The sequence below is a fragment of the Alosa sapidissima genome, chromosome 9, assembly GCF_018492685.1.
Source record: "Alosa sapidissima isolate fAloSap1 chromosome 9, fAloSap1.pri, whole genome shotgun sequence".
NCBI classification, from domain to species: domain Eukaryota; kingdom Metazoa; phylum Chordata; class Actinopteri; order Clupeiformes; family Clupeidae; genus Alosa; species Alosa sapidissima.
In genome coordinates, this window is record NC_055965.1 from 34,998,721 (window position 1) to 35,016,869 (window position 18,149).

Sequence of the window (18,149 nt, forward strand, 5' to 3'; positions counted from 1 at the left end):
TGTATTGATGCTTGGCTACTGGGTCAATTTGGGAGCTTGCATGCTACGACTCCATCCTTGAAATGCCTTGAAAAGGCTGTCGTTTGCACAATTTCACAAATAATCACTGGGACCGAAACAAACCTGTCAACTTTTCCCGGGTTTATCGCGTATTTAACTTTTTCCTCGCTGTCTTCGGAGGAGCTGCAGGGCCGTCGCAAGGGGGTGCAAGGCCCTGTGCGAACTTGACAGATGCATGAACTTACGTGCATGAAATCATGCGATAGCTTACTTTACACATAGCCAAGGCTACCGTCGGTGCATTTTAATAGTAGCCTAGTCTACAAGAGGGGAAATTGTATAGCCTATAACATTAGCTGAGTCACATATTTGGCCATATGGTGTTTATCATAGGCTACATCACGAAACCAAATAGTGCAACAAAGGCGAACACTTTAACAGGGGAAATTAATTGGGCATGAATCATTGTCCTGAACGATGTGCACTATGGAAACTGGTCTGTATGCTAACATTGGACAAATAAATGACACTGACTCGCCATCCTGACTCAGGAAAAAAAAACATTGTCTTGCTTTGGCGCAAACTCAGCAATGAAATCATAGGCCAGTTTGCAGGTAGCCTAACGTCTTTTTTAATTCATAGAAGGGAGAGCCCTTTCTCTCCTGTGACATTGAGGTGCGCAAATAGTTTTTAATAGCCTGTTCAACTTCGAAAAGCTTCATTCACCCGATGCCAGTCACTGATCGCAATTTCAAATTTCGGGAAGCTTCGTTCAATTTTTTTAAGTTTTAAGTGCAGTAGGCCCATATCTGCCCCCTTTGGAATTATATCTCGAGCCTATTATAAGGTCCAGTGCGTTATGTCCTGGGATTCGGACGTGCTCAAAAAGAAAAGAAAACACTTTTTTATAGATGGTTATGAGAAGCAATATGAGTCTGAACTCTGTGTCATTCAGACTCAACCCTCTTGTTGATATTTTTTGTTGTCGTTTGAACGTCGGCAAGCAGGCATGTTGCGGTTGCAATTTAAGTGAAATTTCTACAGTAGGCCTACAACATGCAACATGCTTGTTAGGCTGGGCTACTGTCAATGCACTTGTACAGGTAAATGTTCAACAATTGCTGGTGTACAATTGTCCAGCGGTTTAAAAAAATGTTCGTGCTACATTCAAACGCAAAAGGTGCTTTGATATCTTTTTCGTTTGAAGGTCAGCAAGCAGGCATGCTGCGGTTGCAATGAATGAGGATAATTGGTTTTATCTGCGGATTTATTTTTTGCATTATTTTGAATATGACTCGCTCCAGTCTCAACAGCACGTCTACTTTTTCCACACGCATCTAAGTTCTAACACACATATCCCCTCTCGCTTTCTCTCTCTCCATCCCTGCGCACGATGCTTTCTTAAAGGAGCTGCACCATTATACAACAATTGCATCTAAATTTTCATATTAGAATGTTGTCTGTTTAAGTGTAAGCTTAAACTACCGTGATCAATTTAAGTTCCCGTGCCCCCGCTGAAAGTCTCATGCGCTTATCGTTACACTATCAAATCTATAAGTAACCGTGACAAATGGGGTATAAGATGTATAAACTCACGCTATTGTATTATCATATATGTTTGGTAATGGCTCACTGAGTCATGGAAGCAGTTAAGTCAAGTCGCATCAAAAATAGTAGTGGCAGAACTCCCAAGTGACACCTTGTGGTTGTCTGTGTCAACTGCAGTTTGTGCCATTTCTGCTGAGAAAATTGGGTGTGTGATTCATGAAGGAACCTGTCCAAACTTAACTGGGACCCACTGTATCCCACCTGTTATTACCATACCATATTGCCATGCTACCACTATCACAAATGGGTAGGGCTGGGATAAACGATTATTTTTTTAAACGATTAATCTAGCGATTATATTTTCGATGCATCGATTAATCTAACGATTCATTTTTTCAGTCTGTTTCGATTTCGATTCGATTATCTTCCCATTAATTGACTTATCATACCATATTGCCATGCTACCACTATCACAAATGGGTCATTCCATGTGAAAAACAGCCAATATCGGGGTATCATGTACCAAATGCCAAAAGGTGAAATGTGAAATCCCAATGTGTCAATTAGGGCCGTGGCACCCGAAATTCAAATGGACGCCATGGGCAAACCGTTTGAGATATTGACCTGACACTTCAGATTCCTTTTTTTGGTAACATAAGGCATATTTTCACCGCTTTTCAGCAAAATCTGAGAGGTGTCATGTACATGGGTGGCTGAGTTGGTGTGGAATGTGGCGCAAAAAGTGGGTATGCGCTATATGCGGCGCATAGGGGCACAGCACCATGGGGGCGCCAAAGCGATGGTAAAAAAAATAAAAATAAAAAATAATAATAGTAATAATAATATTAATAATAATATATTTGGTTTATTCTATATGTAGCTACTGTTGTACATTTCTAAATAATTTCTGCATTTCCTCAATGTTAAATAACATTTTAGAGGACTAACAGGCTAGAGTAGGCGCCCTCTCTCATAAGATTCTATCATAGAATTTTGACATAGAAGAGGGAGTGGGGGCGCCGTGAGCGCTGAGCGAGCAGGTACGAGTAGTGAGTTTTCGTCTATGGAAAAAGATGGATGCAGCAAAAAAGCTGTTGGGGGCTAAAAATAGAAAAAGAAAGGGAAAATGAGATGGCATGTCAAGGGATGCGACAGCAGTTAAATAAGTGGATGGTGAAAAGCAACAGGTAGGATTTAAAGTGTGACGTCTGTGCATGGAGGCACACGTTTCATGTTCGTGTTATTCATTTTACCAGACTAACTAGCGTTTGCTAAGCATATGCCGATTGTAATAGCCTATTCCATTCAGATAGCTAGGTGGATACCATGCTCATACTGCACTTTTAATGGCAAACTGCAAACAGAAATGTCACACTAGCAACAACTCATTACATGTTTCCATTTCTTAACAATGAAGACTCCTTGTAATAACTTAATATTGTGCTGTCAATGTGGCGCAAACAAAGGCTAGAGTTGGATCAGCCTTATCCTTTGTGAGCACCAACTGGCAAAATGATGTGATGAGAACCGTTTAGACTCTCTTAAAGTGACAATGCGACATAACAATACTTCAATTCAAATAGGCAGAAAGGCAGTTTGTTGTTGCGTGGAATGACCCAAATGTCATTCAGGTGTAAATCCAAAACACAGTACCTGGACCAGGTCAGCTTTGACAGCTCTAGATGTATTCATTGTCTGGTCCGTTCTGGAGTTTCCCCTCTTTCTTATCTTTGCTGCAAGAACAGAAGAGAAGAGAGACACGTTTAGAATCATTCATTTAGCAGAACACTTTTACCTAATGATACAGAAGACTCACATATACAGTCATTCATTTAGCAGAACACTTTTACCTAATGATACAGACTTTTGGTGCTGGTGCTTCCCTGTGGTAAAGTCTGGGATGTGGGTAAACACATATGGTGTGGAAACGTGTGTAGTCTGGGATGTGGGTAGATACACATAGAGATATGGAGTGGTGGAAACGTGTGTAGTCTGGGATGTGGGTAAACACATAGAGATATGGAGTGGAAATGTGTGTAGTCTGGGATGTGGGTAAACACATAGAGATATGGAGTGGAAATGTGTGTAGTCTGGGATGTGGGTAAACACATAGAGATATGGAGTGGAAATGTGTGGTAAAGTCTGGGATGTGGGTAAACACAGAGATATGGAGTGGAAATGTGTGTAGTCTGGGATGTGGGTAAACACATAGAGATATGGAGTGGAAATGTGTATAGTCTGGGATGTGGGTAAACACATAGAGATATGGAGTGGAAATGTGTGTAGTCTGGGATGTGGGTAAACACATAGAGATATGGAGTGGAAATGTGTGTAGTCTGGGATGTGGGTAAACACATAGAGATATGGAGTGGAAATGTGTGTAGTCTGGGATGTGGGTAAACACATAGAGATATGGAGTGGAAATGTGTGTAGTCTGGGATGTGGGTAAACACATAGAGATATGGAGTGGAAATGTGTGTAGTCTGGGATGTGGGTAAACACATAGAGATATGGAGTGGAAATGTGTGTAGTCTGGGATGTGGGTAAACACATAGAGATATGGAGTGGAAATGTGTGTAGTCTGGGATGTGGGTAAACACATAGAGATATGGAGTGGAAATGTGTGTAGTCTGGGATGTGGGTAAACACATAGAGATATGGAGTGGAAATGTGTGTAGTCTGGGATGTGGGTAAACACATAGAGATATGGAGTGGAAATGTGTGTAGTCTGGGATGTGGGTAAACACACTATATCACAATATTGTTTGTTGAAAATTCTGGGCTACGGCATACAATGCAGAAAACACCTAACCTGAACGACTGTAGTCTCCATAATCTTCATCATCATCATCACCGTCACCATCATCATCATCAACTTCATAATCTTCGTCATCATCATCATCATCATCATCATCAGATGCTGGAGCCTCCAGACCTTCAGACGAGACCAGCGAAGTCTGAGAGTGAGATGAGACTTCTATTAGTTAGTCGAATGACTCACGCCAACACCTTAATGCAGTGGTCGCCAACCCGTCGATCGCGATCGACCTATAGATCTTTAGGACTTTAGGACCCAGTAGATCCCGAGAATAACATGAAAAATAAAAGCACAGTCACCAAATTCCCGCATGTTCGACAACGTTTTACAGGGCCTACATTTCAGCGCGGGATTGCGGGTATAGCGCATGATTTAGTCAAGACCCGCAATTCTAGCCATCATAATGCGAGAAATTCCTGCACATATTTTACAGCGTGTCTGATAACGTTAATCTAATAATGGAGAAATTCCTGCACATATTTTACAGCGTGTCTGATAACGTTAATCTAATAATGGAGAAATTCCTGCACATATTTTACAGCGTGTCTGATAACGTTAATCTAATAATGGAGTGGCGTGAATGTGAGACCGGACGAACCAACTTCTGACTTGAACCGAACGTAACCCACTGCAGACACATACACGCACAGCACCACTTTGCAGGTGCGCTCTCTCTCTCTCTCTCAACAGGACTTGTCACCGCTGAAGTCAAATTATGCTAGGTGCTTCTACATCAACTGCTAACTGACAGAAAATGAAAACAAATGTTTAGCGATCAGGAACTGTCCGGAATTTGTTCTCCATTTGAAGAATGCAATCGATTACGTACGTGCACAGACAGCTACAGACACGGAGCACATTGTAGGCCGTGGTCACATTACATTTACTTCCTAGAGTGCGCCTTCATTTCTTTACGTGAAAGATGCTTCATACCAAAACAGTGATCAAACATTATCAAATGTATCATGACGTGTTGTCACAAACACTTACTCCAATTAGAAAATCAAAACCAAAATCATGTAAATAAAGACAGTGTTTCCCCTACAATGTATTTAACAGCGGCGCAGCGCCGCCGCTGGATTTTCAGCGCCGCTGCAACATAATATCACGAGATTCACTTAACACACTGTAAAAGCACAATGGCCAACGTCATCTCGAAATTGTTTTCTGAAAGTCTTGAGTAAGTTAAGTGCATCAAATCCGCACTTAGCCTCTCATTATTCAGGACATATATGCGGCATGATGTGTCAGGTGATTACAAGCCCAAAGACAAGTCTGCAGCCCATATGGCTAGCCTACGTTCTGAACACGGTTACATTGTTTAGCTATCCGACTGATGGGGTCTTGCTCCGCCACAGTGTAGCCTATGGTGTCATCGTTCACTTGTAGGTTACACAATAAATAGCCTACTTATAGGCCTGGTGACAATAAAAAATGATATTAGTTATATTTCATCACGAAGCTGTTTGTATGCCGTGAATTCGCTTGAATTCGCTTGCCATATGTTAAGCTTGAGCAATTCCTCTGATCCAAAGCCTGCTTTGACACATTGACACTAATGTGAAACATGCATCCTCCTCTCCTAGCCTACATCAAATAAAAGAAACCAATTCATGATTACCGAAATGAATTTAACATGGGGGGAAAAAAGTTTGTTGCGATTTAGCCTACTGTTGTGATGCGGTTCTTTCTGCTGATTGGATTTACCCCCCGTGTCGTCAACTCTGAGAACTCTTGCTCCGGCTGACAATTTTATCCAGAGAGCTGATTTCCCAAAAATGAGCCTCCATCAACATTCAACGACAAATTATTAAAACGTAAGTAATGCAATAGAGTAAACCAATGTGCTACAAGGTGTATGGTCTTAACGTTAATTGTAGCCTAGACTTGTAACGTTAGCGTAGGGCTATATGTAATGTTTGCATGGGAAAGCTAGGCGAACACAGTCTAGGCCTGTTTAAACTGTCTGATAGTTAAAGGAAATATGAGCATATGTTGGCATATACGTATAGCCTAAATTCTGTCCACTTAGCTATAATAGGCTATCACAAACAGACCTTTTCTACGTTTACGGCATTAGACATATAGGAGCCTATATTCTCTTATCAGAAAGACATGTTCTCATAACTTCAGCGTTCTCTTGACGGTGAGACGAACGGTCGCACTTCAATCAAGTAGCCTAGGTCTTTCGAGTTAATTGTGAGTGAGTTGTATGGTAACTGTGGGAGTGATGTAGAAGAAAAGTGAGTATTTACTTTTTTATACGTGGGTTTGTTGTTTTGGGACTGAGAATTAGACTACAAGGAGAGCATCTGGCTACGTGCAGTACTCAGTGTGTCCCCGTCAGCATTAATGCCCCCCCCACAATTCAATTCAATTCAAAGCCCAGAAAAATTAAGTGCTCGCAGATTGGGTGTGGCCTTTGCCATTAAGACAAATTTAAATAAATTGTAAATAATCTTTTAATTATTAATGGTCATTAAATGGTTGTGCCATTTAATTTTTCTTCTATCATTTTTAACCAATAATGTAAAAGAAAGCTGAAAATGTCCACAAAAGAAACACGAAGGTATGATATAAAAAAAAAAAAAAAAAAAAAAAAAAAATGCGCAACAACCCCCCCCCCCCCCCCCCCACCCCCCCGCCAAGTAATAGCACCGCTGCTGGAAAAATTTCTAGGGGAAACACTGAAAGACTATGTTAAGTGTTGTTATCTCATTGATGCCTGTAGCCTATTAGGGGGTGGATGATGTGATAGGCAAATGTATCAGGTCAAAAATAGCCTAAATAAAAGGCCTTAAATTGGAAGTATTTTAGCTTTGTTCAGGGCAAGGTCAATACTTGAAATCTGAAATATAGGATAACACTTTTTTTCTTTAAAAAGATTGAAGTTTTTTTTAATCGCACTGCAGAAAGTGATATCTTACTAAGTGTTATGATCTTATTCTAAATATCTAGTTGGTATTGTTTTTAGCATAAAGACACATACTTTGAGCTTTCTTGTAACATTATTTAACTTAATAGATGTCAAAATCAAAATTTAATAAGAAAATGTATCTTAATTTAAGATGAGATTTAAGATTTAAGACAAATTGTCTTAAACCTTAAATTTTAAGATACATTTTCTTAATCCATTGGCAGATACATTTGCTTGTTTTTTTTTGTCTTAATTTAAGAAGATTTTGACTTTTTTTAACACTTGGTAAGATATCACTTTTTGATCTGACAAGCTAATTGCAAAAAGGATAGCTCTCACAGTACCTGGATTTGTTTGGGTTTTGTATCTGCATCTGAAGAGTCGTTCTGTTCCATCCTGGGATCAGCGCCCTCTAGAGGAGAAAACAGAAGAGACTTTTACATTCACATCTAATTCATTCAGGAGAAAACAGAAGAGACTTTTACATTCACATCTAATTCATTCAGGAGAAAACAGAAGAGACTTTTACATTCATCTAATTCATTCAGGGGAAAGTGTCTGAATTAAAGAGACCTTTAAATTCACATCTATTCATTCAGGAGAAAGTGTCTGAATTAAGGCGATTATAAGCGGTATCTAGCCTAAAACACATTCAGCAGAAATCCTCTCAGGTGATGCAGGCTTTTTGTTAACGTTACTTATATTTTGCGGGTGCCGGGTTAAGCCCAGTTCTTTGATTTACATTATAAACCAATGAAATCTATAAAGTGGTCTGGAAGGTACATTTTATCACACAGTTTATATACCCTGTCCGGTATTTCTTTTGGTTCTAACTGATCCTTTGGATGAGACGTTAAACCGAAGTCCTGACTCACTGTGTTCATTAAAGATCCCACAGCATTTATTGGAAAGAGTAGGGGGTTCCCCGGTGTCCTGGCTAAATACCTAAATAAATTTAATCTTGTCCCCCAATTAACTGCCATGTCTTTTCCTTTGGTTCTACATATTTTAGCAATATTAAGGACATATATTAAAATGCTGACTCAACTCAGAACAAAACCAATTGAAAACGGGTGCTAGTGCCTAGCAATCTTTTAAAACTGCTCTGTCCCACTGCACATTGACAGGTTCTACTGTAGGCCTAAATTTGCAGTATTTACCCTGTGGGCTTGTTTGCCTTTTGTATTATTATAAAGGTTCATAACTATTTCCTTACAAAAATGTTTGCATGTATGCCCCAGCTGTGGCACAACTGGCTGGGGCACCTGCACCGTACACCGGCGACCCGGGTTCGATTTCCGCCCCGTAGTCCTTTCCGGATCCCGCCCCTGCTCTCTCTCCCATTTGCTTCCTGTCACTCTCCACTGTCCTGTCATTAAAGGCATAAAAAGCCCAAAAATATATTTAAAAAAAATGCATGTATGTAAAGAGAGAGAGAGAGAGAGAGAGAGAGAGAGAGAGAGAGAGAGAGAGAGAGAGAGAGAGAGAGAGAGAGAGAGAGAGATGGAAATACATTACGCAATGGCAAAATGAAATTCACTCTAACAAAAAACTGGGCAGCTACTGTCAATTAAATACTGAGAATACAAACTAGCAAATTATCTAGTAACACTGAAACAACCTCAAAAAACGTGTCTTACAAAATACAGACTGGGTGACCATAAACTCCAAATAGAAATAGGACGCCATAAAAAATCATGGCAAGAAAAACATCAACGCCTATGCAAGTACTGTGACAGAAATGGAGGTTGAAGATGAAATACATTTTCTGCATAGGTGTCCCAATTATCAATTACTGAGAACTTACTTCTATGCAAGATTTAGTAGACACAATAAACAATTTGTCACTAATTGCTAATTCCAAAATGAAAATTCTCTTAGGAGAGGACACACAGACAATTGAGCTAGCAGCTCAGTTTGTGTATATGTGCCACAATTTATCAATTTATTTTATTATTATTTTATTTATATTTATTTACTTTTGTATTTGTTTATTCTTACTTATTGTCATGCTCTTTGTTTCCTCACTAACTTAATTATGATTTGTATGCTTTGACAACACAAGTGCTCTTGTCATGTCAATAAAGCTTTTTTTTTATTTGATTTGATTTGAGAGAGAGAGAGAGAGGATGATGGAGAGAGGGAGGGAGAGAGAGAGAGAGAGAGGATGGAGAGAGGGAGAGAGAGAGAGAGAAAGAGAGGATGGAGAGAGGGAGAGAGGAAGAGAGAGAGAGAAAGAGAGGATGGAGAGAGAGAGAGAGGAGGATAGAGAGAGGAGGATGGAGAGAGAGAGAGAGAGAGAGGAGGATACACAGTGGGTGCAATACCTGGAAGAAGCATTTATTATTAAAGGTGCTCTAAGCGATGCCACGGTGTTTTTTAGGCTTCTTAGTCACTTACTGCAAACATCACCTAACCAACCGCTAGCTGTCTCTGTCCTGAATACACTGTAAAAACAGCCCAGGCTCCAAAAACAGCAACAAAAACAACCTGGGCAAACCTAGCCCATAAAAACATAAACTGTTCCAGCAAAATCAAAGGCGTTTCAATTGCACGGGAGGGAGGCGGAGGAAGTAGCGAGCTACATGTAGCGCTCTCTTTTGTTTGAAAGTCAACAGAAGTGACGTTACCCAGCATCACTTAGAGCACCTTTAACCACCTCAGTAATTATCTATAAAAAGAAAGTACATTCCTGACATGGAGGAAGGTGGTTCATGTCTCATTGAATATTAAATCTCATTTAGAGGACATAGGTTTTTAAAAATAGCCCAAAATAGCCTTGTTCAATACGGTCTTTTGTCCCTTAACAGGCCAAAAAAGCTGACACACAATGTTATAGACAGACAGCTGTGGTCAACTAATTTTTGGAGAAAAGTTGATCATTGTTCATCCTTGATCATTAATGTTATACATCATAGGTTTAAGAAGATATTAGACGAAGGTTAAATGAAAAACACACACTTTGGAAGATGTCAATAACTCTTTATAAAACCATTAACCTTACATAAAAAATAACTCAAACGCAAACAGGCAAAAATGCAAAAACTGTGCAAAAATATTGTGGTGGGGGTAGGGGGGTTATGACAGCATTTTTTCAATGTTGGCATCTATGCATTTCGCCAAAATGTCCACCACAACTTCTACCATTCCGGGCCCCAGGCCATGGCTCAAGTGGTGGAAGACCTCGCCATTCCTCTGGACCTCCTGGGCCAAATTTTGCAACTGGTATCTGGAGGGAGACATTGAATGTTCTCAGTATATAGCTTTACCTGTGCATTTACATCAACATAGTGAAGTTTCAAACCTATTGTAATTGACTCAACTTGTTCTGACTGAAAATGACACTGCCACATGCACAAGGTTGTAAGATAATGTGGTAGAAACATGGAATAAAAAAAAATGGCAAGTCCAAAATTCTGAGAGCTTTGATGGCAAATAAATATGTTTCCATTGATTATATAAAAAGGGTATGAATACTTTTGGACATGCCATTTTTCATAAAAATGTAAAAAAAAAACAAAAAAACAAACACATTGGTATGTTTGTATATATTTTTTGCAAATGCTTACTTTAACTCTGTTGTTTTCCCTATTGCCACGCTTGGGTCAGCGGCCATCGGCATGGTCACCGCGTCAAAGTTAATGCCCTTAGTGGCAAGAACAACGACCGACTGGCAAAGGTCCTTAGCTTCCCCTTAACAAAATATAAAACAGAAAATAAACGTGAATAGAATAGAACACAGCTTTTCGATAAATTGTTATGTTAAAGTGGAGTTCAAAAAACTCCTGAAGACCCAGCTCTTTAGAGAACATCTACTCTCATAGCAACACTTACAACAAGTCTTACTGATCCTAGCACTCACCAGCCGTTTCAAACTGACAAGTAACTGTTAAAAACAGCACTCACCGACGCACTTATTCTTACTGTACTCTAATGTTTTTTTTTTTTAAACTGTCCTAAAATTGTGAGAATTGTTCTAAAACTTACTGTTTACCATGTTGTTAGTCGCTTTGGTTAAAAAGTGTCAGCCAAATGTAATGTAATGTAATGTAAAAGTGCATTTCTTTTCAACTACATAGCAACATAACCAACTTTGCAACCAAATTGAATGTAACGTGTAGCTCCATACACATAGCTTGTCTTGTTGTATTGTTTTGTTTTGTTATTGTTGTTATGCTTTCCTTCTAGTATGTTAAGCCACCTTGGGTTTGAGAAAGGTGCTACATAATTTATAAACTTATTATTATTATTATTATTATTATTATTATTATTATTATAAAACTGTTAATAATTGAACTGTACTAAATTCAAATGTTAAAGTGCATTTCTTTTCAACTACATAGCAACATAACCAACTTTGCAACCAAATTGAATGTAACGTGTAGCTCCATACACATAGCTTGTCTTGTTGTATTGTTTTGTTTTGTTATTGTTGTTATGCTTTCCTTCTAGTATGTTAAGCCACCTTGGGTTTGAGAAAGGTGCTACATAATTTATAAACTTATTATTATTATTATTATTATTATTATTATAAAACTGTTAATAATTGAACTGTACTAAATTCTTATGTTAAAGTGCATTTGTTTTCAACTACATAGCAACATAACCAACTTTGCAACCAAACTGAATGTAAAACTGTTAACAATTAAACTGTACCCTCCGTAAGTCTGGTGCACAATGAGGTCACCTGGGTGGCGGGCCCCGGGACCACGCCCACCTTGCCCAGCTCCTCCCTTAGGCGCCTTTTCTCATTTTTATTCATTCGAAGGAGCGATGTCAGTGTACTGACAGACATGGTCTCTGGAGGAGCAGTCCTCCTCTTCACCTCCTCCACAGACACAGGGTACCTTTGTCAGACATATTTAAAAAACAGAGGCCAATGAGTGATAATGAGCCTGCAGTAAATCCGAGAAATGAAAACGACAGAGATGTTGTTGCAAACTTGTGATTAGCCATCATTGTCAGGTTGTTTATGAAAATTACAGACATTCTATTTTCCTATGAAACAGAGGAAACCCATGCTAAAATAAAACTCTGTAGTCACGAATTTGATCGTGTTGGTATGAATATATGTTGTAGTATGTGATTCCTACAGTGTAAAAAAAATATACTAACGTCTTAGAAACGTTGTAAAATTATTGAGATAGATTAAGAAAGCCACCGCTATGGTGATTTCAATGGTTCGATGATTTGTTTAGATCCAGTGAAATTGCTGCCTTGACAATGCTATGTCATGGCTTCGGTACTCTTTTAAGCCTAAATGTTAATCTCTGAAACGTAACCCTTTTACCTGTGTGTGCGGTGACCTGAGCACACCTTTAGGAGGCTCGGCACACACCGAAAAGCCTTGGGGCCTTGTACGCCTGGGGGATCTAGTTTGGGGTCTTGTGCAACGTAGGGATCCTTACAGTGGTCTTGGGGCCCTGGGGAGTCCTTGGAGACCGGGCGTGATCCATGACACATTTCAATTCTGGACCTTTTCGCTGGCCCTTGAAACAAAACAAAAAAAGGGCTTAAAGCAATAGACACATTTCAATTCTGGACCTTTTCGCTGGCCCTTGAAACAAAAAAAAAAAAAGGGCTTAAAGCAATAAAAATGTCAAATTTTTGTGCAAGCAATAAAAATGGTAAATTGATGTGTAATTTAGAATGACCCTGAATGAACATGTATTCAGGTTTACCCTTACCTGGTGTGACCACAGGCATCTTTTCCATAAATAGACCTACATAATGAAAAGAGAGGCAAAACAGTTGTGTAAGCAGGGTACACAGTTATATATCAAATAACTCAAATTAAGTGGCTACCTCTTAGTTATCTAAATGGAATACAATTATTTAAAATGCCTCAAAGTTATCAGAAATTAACAAGTGGATGAAGCTAGTTTTACAAAGCAGTGGAAGTCAGTTTGTACGTCTACATCTAAAAACTGGTTTAGAGTTTGTTACATAGCAAAATACATATCTGCCTTGCCATTATTTAAAATTCAACTGGCTGTCTCAGTAAGTCAGCACTACAAAACAGTAAGTCTGTTTGTTCAACAGGCTGCCTCAAAAGTAGGCAGTATTATGAAGCCGGCTGTACGCCTTACGCTACCAGAAGCCTCCCATTTATCTACATGCTGGCTGATTGTGCGTTAAGCAGCCTTACACGTCGGAAGTCTGTCTGTATCTACCTCTCTCTGGATGCCTAACAGTTATCTAGCAATAATTGGCTGCCTTTGAGCTACCCAGTATTACAAATACATCGTCTGTGCTGCCTTCCAGTTATCTTCAATTCAACTGCTGGCCCAGAGGTAGCATGTCTTAGCTGCTATGTCTAGATGTTTTACAACTTATCTAGCTGGATGCCTAAAGGAGTTTTGGAAAGACACCCACTCAACCAGGCCTTTGTGCAGCTAACTTAAAACTAATAAGCAGACTAGGAGACATAGGCTAAAGCCACTCAACCATGCCTTTGTGCAGCTAACTTAAAACTAGGTTGTCTCGTAGCTGTTTAAATAAGCAGACTGGGAGACATAGGCTAAAGCCTAACTACATATAGCACTATACATAGAACTACTCAGTCACTCTCATAACCACCCAAAAAAATAATTGGCTGCCTGGAAGTTAGCTAGCACTAACTGCTAGCTCATTACTGAGTAAACTCTTTCCTGCATAGATAAGTTTAAAAGTAGTACTTAAATTGAATGCTCATCACTGCCAGCTATTTGAACAGATTGAAAGCATTTGAGCTAACCTTGGCTTAGCAGCTAGTGTTGGCTAAATTTTCAAAGCACGTGTCATTTCATTATGAATTCAAATCAGATCTTAGAATATCTATGCTACTTACTGTGATTGGATGAAATTGGTGGGGGGTGGGAAGGCCTTCCATACAGCGCCATCAAGAAATCCGCTCAATGTGTAGTTTCACTTTAGATACCATTTTAGAGACATGTGTTTTTGCAGTTTTGTTTTTGTTCATTTTAATAGCAAATTGTTGTTGACAAGCAACAGTGAGAGACTGGCCAGTTGCTGCACTAAGGTAGCTATGGATACGGCGGGCTGGGAGATAGCAACAGGATAAGCAACCCCATGCGAGTGTCTGCTCTAGTTGACTGCATTTTGAAAAAAATTAGCTGAACGTTCCCTCAAAGTGGATACGAAAGACGAATACACCTCTTCAAGGTTTGTTTCTCTGTCTAGCTAATCTCCACACGTGTTGGAGCGGTCAGCTGTGTCCTGACGATTTCAAACTTATTTGGATACAGAGCGCATCAACCTATCGGCGCTTTGCTACATTAGCAAGGAAGTGCCGACAGGTGGCAGATGCCATAGGGCCCACGCACTGGCTCTCTGGAGATGTCCTGTGACTAACCTGCGTGACGTACAGTTTGTGGCGCAACTCGAAACTTTTGCATAAACTATTAAGTGACAGATGTACCGACTTATCATGGTTCACGTCTGTGTATTGAACCGTAGGCGACTAAGAGTGTCGCAAGACCCCTTTTACTCCTCAACCATATACCCCTCCCACACACACACACACATTCTTCTTCTCTCACATCATTCGGTTCAATAATGTACCGTTGCATCTCTAGTGTACACAGTGTGTGTGTTTTCGTGTGTGTGTGCCTGTGTCCGTGTGTGTGGGTGTAAGCGTTCGCGTGTCCGTTCGTGTGTGTGCTCTGACCCAAAATTTCTTACCATACTGACTGCACTCCTCATATCCATGAACAGAATTTTCTTCTTTAATCCCCAAGATCAGTGGAATCTGACCGTCAGATGACATCATCTGTTCTGACATCAGCTGGTCTGGCTCATCAGCTGCCATCAGCTGTTCTGATTGGAGAGGAGAACTGCGACTCTTGATTTGCTGCAAAACACAATAACAGACATTAGAATGTGTGTGCAAATGAGTGTGTGTGTGTGTACATGACAGCCGTTAGAATGTTTGTTTGTATGTGTGTGTTTTTGCATATGAGTGTATGTGTGTGTTTTTGCATATGAGTGTATGTGTGTGTTTTTGCATATGAGTGTATGTGTGTTTTGCGTTTGCATATGAGTGTGTGTGTGTGTGTGTGTGTTTGCATATGAGTGTATGTGTGTGTGTTTGCATATGAGTGTGTGTGTTTGCATATGAGTGTGTGTGTGTGTGTGTGTGTTTGCATATGAGTGTATGTGTGTGTTTTTGCATATGAGTGTATGTGTGTTTTGCGTTTGCATATGAGTGTGTGTGTGTGTGTGTGTGTTTGCATATGAGTGTATGTGTGTGTGTTTGCATATGAGTGTGTGTGTTTGCATATGAGTGTGTGTTTGCATATGAGTGTGTGTGTTTGCATATGAGTGTGTGTGTTTGCATATGAGTGTGTGTGTGTGTGTGTTTGCATATGAGTGTGTGTGTGTGTGTTTGCATGAGAGTGTTTGTGTGCCTGTGTGTGTTGTACATGACAGAGAAAATGTATGAGTGTGTGTGTGTGTGTTTGTGCACCTGTGTGTGTGTGTGTGTGTGTGTGTGTGCACCTGTGTGTGTGTGTGTGTGCACCTGTGTGTGTGTGTGTGCACCTGTGTGTGTGTGTGTGCACCTGTGTGTGTCTCCCGTTCAAATGGCTCTCCCAGCCATGCAGCCTCTCAAGCACCATCCGAACTGCCCTGTGGGGAAAAAAAACAAAACAAAAAAAACACTTGCAATTTCAAATAGGGCTGAATCAGTGTGTGTGTGTTTAAGCAACATCCGGCCGTCAAGTCAAGTCAAGTTTATTTATATAGCACATTTCATACACAGAGGTCATTCAATGTGCTTTACATAAACAAAACCAAACGATAATAACAAATAAAAGCATAGAAGGGCAATATAGTCAAAGAATAGTTAAAAGGTAAAGATCATAAGGCCATCCTTAAAAATATTTTCGTTTGCCGTAACCCGACCGACCCTGTCAATTTAGAACCGACCCAAATATTTATTTTTTTCCCCTTTTAGTCCGACCGACTTGCCGGTTGTAAACTTGCGTTAATACCGACCGATTGTTTTTTTTTTACTCTAAACAACCAATACAAATGCAATAAAATAATATTTCTTTTAGTAGGCCCAAGTATTGTGAATATAAATTGCCTACATGCAAACGTGGCTCACTTAAAAAAAAACCTGTGGCGTCATCTCTACACCATTGGTTTTACACATGTCACACTATGGCCTACGCTTCGTTTCATTCACACAAACTGATAACGCTTTTACTTGGCACGAAGTTCTGGAAGAACTGTGGCCAGATCTTTTCTCATCCCTCCTCCCCCTAGTCTAACGGTGACCGTGTCGGAGTATTGAAATTGGTTGTGGTCTATTCAGCATTTCTCAAAATATGGGTCCGCAACATGGAGACTGCTGGTCCGCGGAGTCGTGGAGTGAAATTAGGCCCGGTGCTTCATCTGATAATTTGCTGCGCAGTTGATCAAGAAACCGCGGATCGACGAAAAAAGAAAACAAACGTTTCTGCTATCGATGTCATTAAACATGGAGCCCTACAATTAAGTGGTGGTATGAGCATTCATTCAGTGCGCGTCTGCGCGAGAGAAACTGAAACTAATCGATAACGTTGGTATCAAAGCTCCGCTTCAACCTGTTGGAAGGCTATTTATTTATTTAACGAAACTTAATAGAACGACGTTGTTTTTTGGAACTTCCTTAGAAACAGAGCAGAGACTGTATAATACACTGTATAGCATTGAGTATTGTATAGTCAAATTTCAATATAACGTGGCCAAGAGCTATTGTAGCCTTCTTTCTGGGTACATGTAGATGAGCCCTATGACCCAAAAGTCTGCCATGACCGGGCCTCAGGTCAAAGAAGTTTGAGAAAGGCTGGTCTATATAACCTGCATCAGAATGAGGTTTGCAATGGTGCGCCTGAAGGCACGGGTTGAAGACCCAGTCAGTTACGTCACGATATGCACATTTGTGTAAATTCATTCCTACGTAATCACCATGACCAAAATTGTGCTTTTTTTTTTACTTTGAATCTTGAAAAAAAAAAATATTGACCTACCTACCGACCCATTTTTAATTTTTTTTGGCTGTTACTGCAAACAAAAATATTTTTAAGGATGGCCTAATAAAAGGAAAACATAAAACACAAGGTAAAATCATTTAAAAATAAAGAATAATTAGTAAGCAAAAACAAAGGCAAAAGTAGTAAAAAAAGTAATAAAAGACAAAGTAGAATAATTATCGAGGCAGATTCAGAATTTGTAACTCGGCACAGTTAGCAGAAAGCGTCTGAGAACAGTTTGGTCTTAAGTCTAGATTTAAAACTGGCTACAGTTGGGGCCTTTTTAATGTCATCCGAAAGTTGGTTCCACAGCTGAGCCGCATAGCAGCTAAAAGCTGCTTCACCATGTTTAGTTCTAACTGTAGGTTTTACTAGCAGGTTTTTCACCTGGGACCTGAGAGGACGAGAAGGTGTGTACTGCTGAAGCATGTCTGACAAGTATTTAGGTCCTGCTCCATTTACTGATTTATAAACAAGCAATAGTGCTTTAAAGTCAATTCTGTGACTTACTGGAAGCCAGTGCAAGGACTTAAGAATTGGAGTAATGTGGTCAGTTCTTTTAGTTTTTGTTAGAGTCCTAGCTGCTGCATTTTGTATCACCTGAAGCTGTTTAATAGTCTTTTTAGGAAGGCCTGTGAACAGTCCATTGCAGTAATCAACCCTGCTGGAGATAAATGCATGAATGAGTTTTTCTAAGTCATGTTTTGACATCAGCCCTCTGAGTTTGACAATATTTTTGAGGTGGTAAAAAGCTGATTTAGATTTAGGCCGTGGCGCAACTGGCTGGGGCACCTGCACTGTACACCGGCGACCCGGGTTTGATTCCCGCCCCGTGATCCTTTCCGGA

The 18,149-nt window shown here is 39.9% G+C and overlaps 2 protein-coding genes and 1 long non-coding RNA gene across 16 annotated transcripts in view; 1 reads left to right on the forward strand and 2 right to left on the reverse strand.

The window, feature by feature from the left end:
• LOC121718788 (NACHT, LRR and PYD domains-containing protein 3-like) overlaps positions 1-18,149 on the reverse strand; it is a 1,510,793-nt gene that overhangs the window by 734,109 nt on the left and 758,535 nt on the right. The window lies entirely within an intron of this gene.
• The window catches only part of LOC121719082, a 530,903-nt gene that overhangs the window by 344,356 nt on the left and 168,398 nt on the right, over positions 1-18,149 (forward strand). The window lies entirely within an intron of this gene.
• The window catches only part of LOC121718815 (zinc finger BED domain-containing protein 4-like), a 55,423-nt gene that overhangs the window by 6,323 nt on the left and 30,951 nt on the right, over positions 1-18,149 (reverse strand). For all 5 annotated transcript variants that reach the window (XM_042104087.1, XM_042104088.1, XM_042104090.1 and 2 more), the window contains 5 exons: positions 15,845-15,911; positions 14,967-15,135; positions 7,628-7,695; positions 4,361-4,505; positions 3,202-3,281 (listed from right to left, as the gene is read on the reverse strand). In XM_042104087.1, coding sequence (XP_041960021.1) covers positions 3,202-3,281; positions 4,361-4,505; positions 7,628-7,695; positions 14,967-15,135; positions 15,845-15,911 — 529 coding nt within the window. The remainder of the gene's footprint in view (positions 1-3,201; positions 3,282-4,360; positions 4,506-7,627; positions 7,696-14,966; positions 15,136-15,844; positions 15,912-18,149) is intronic.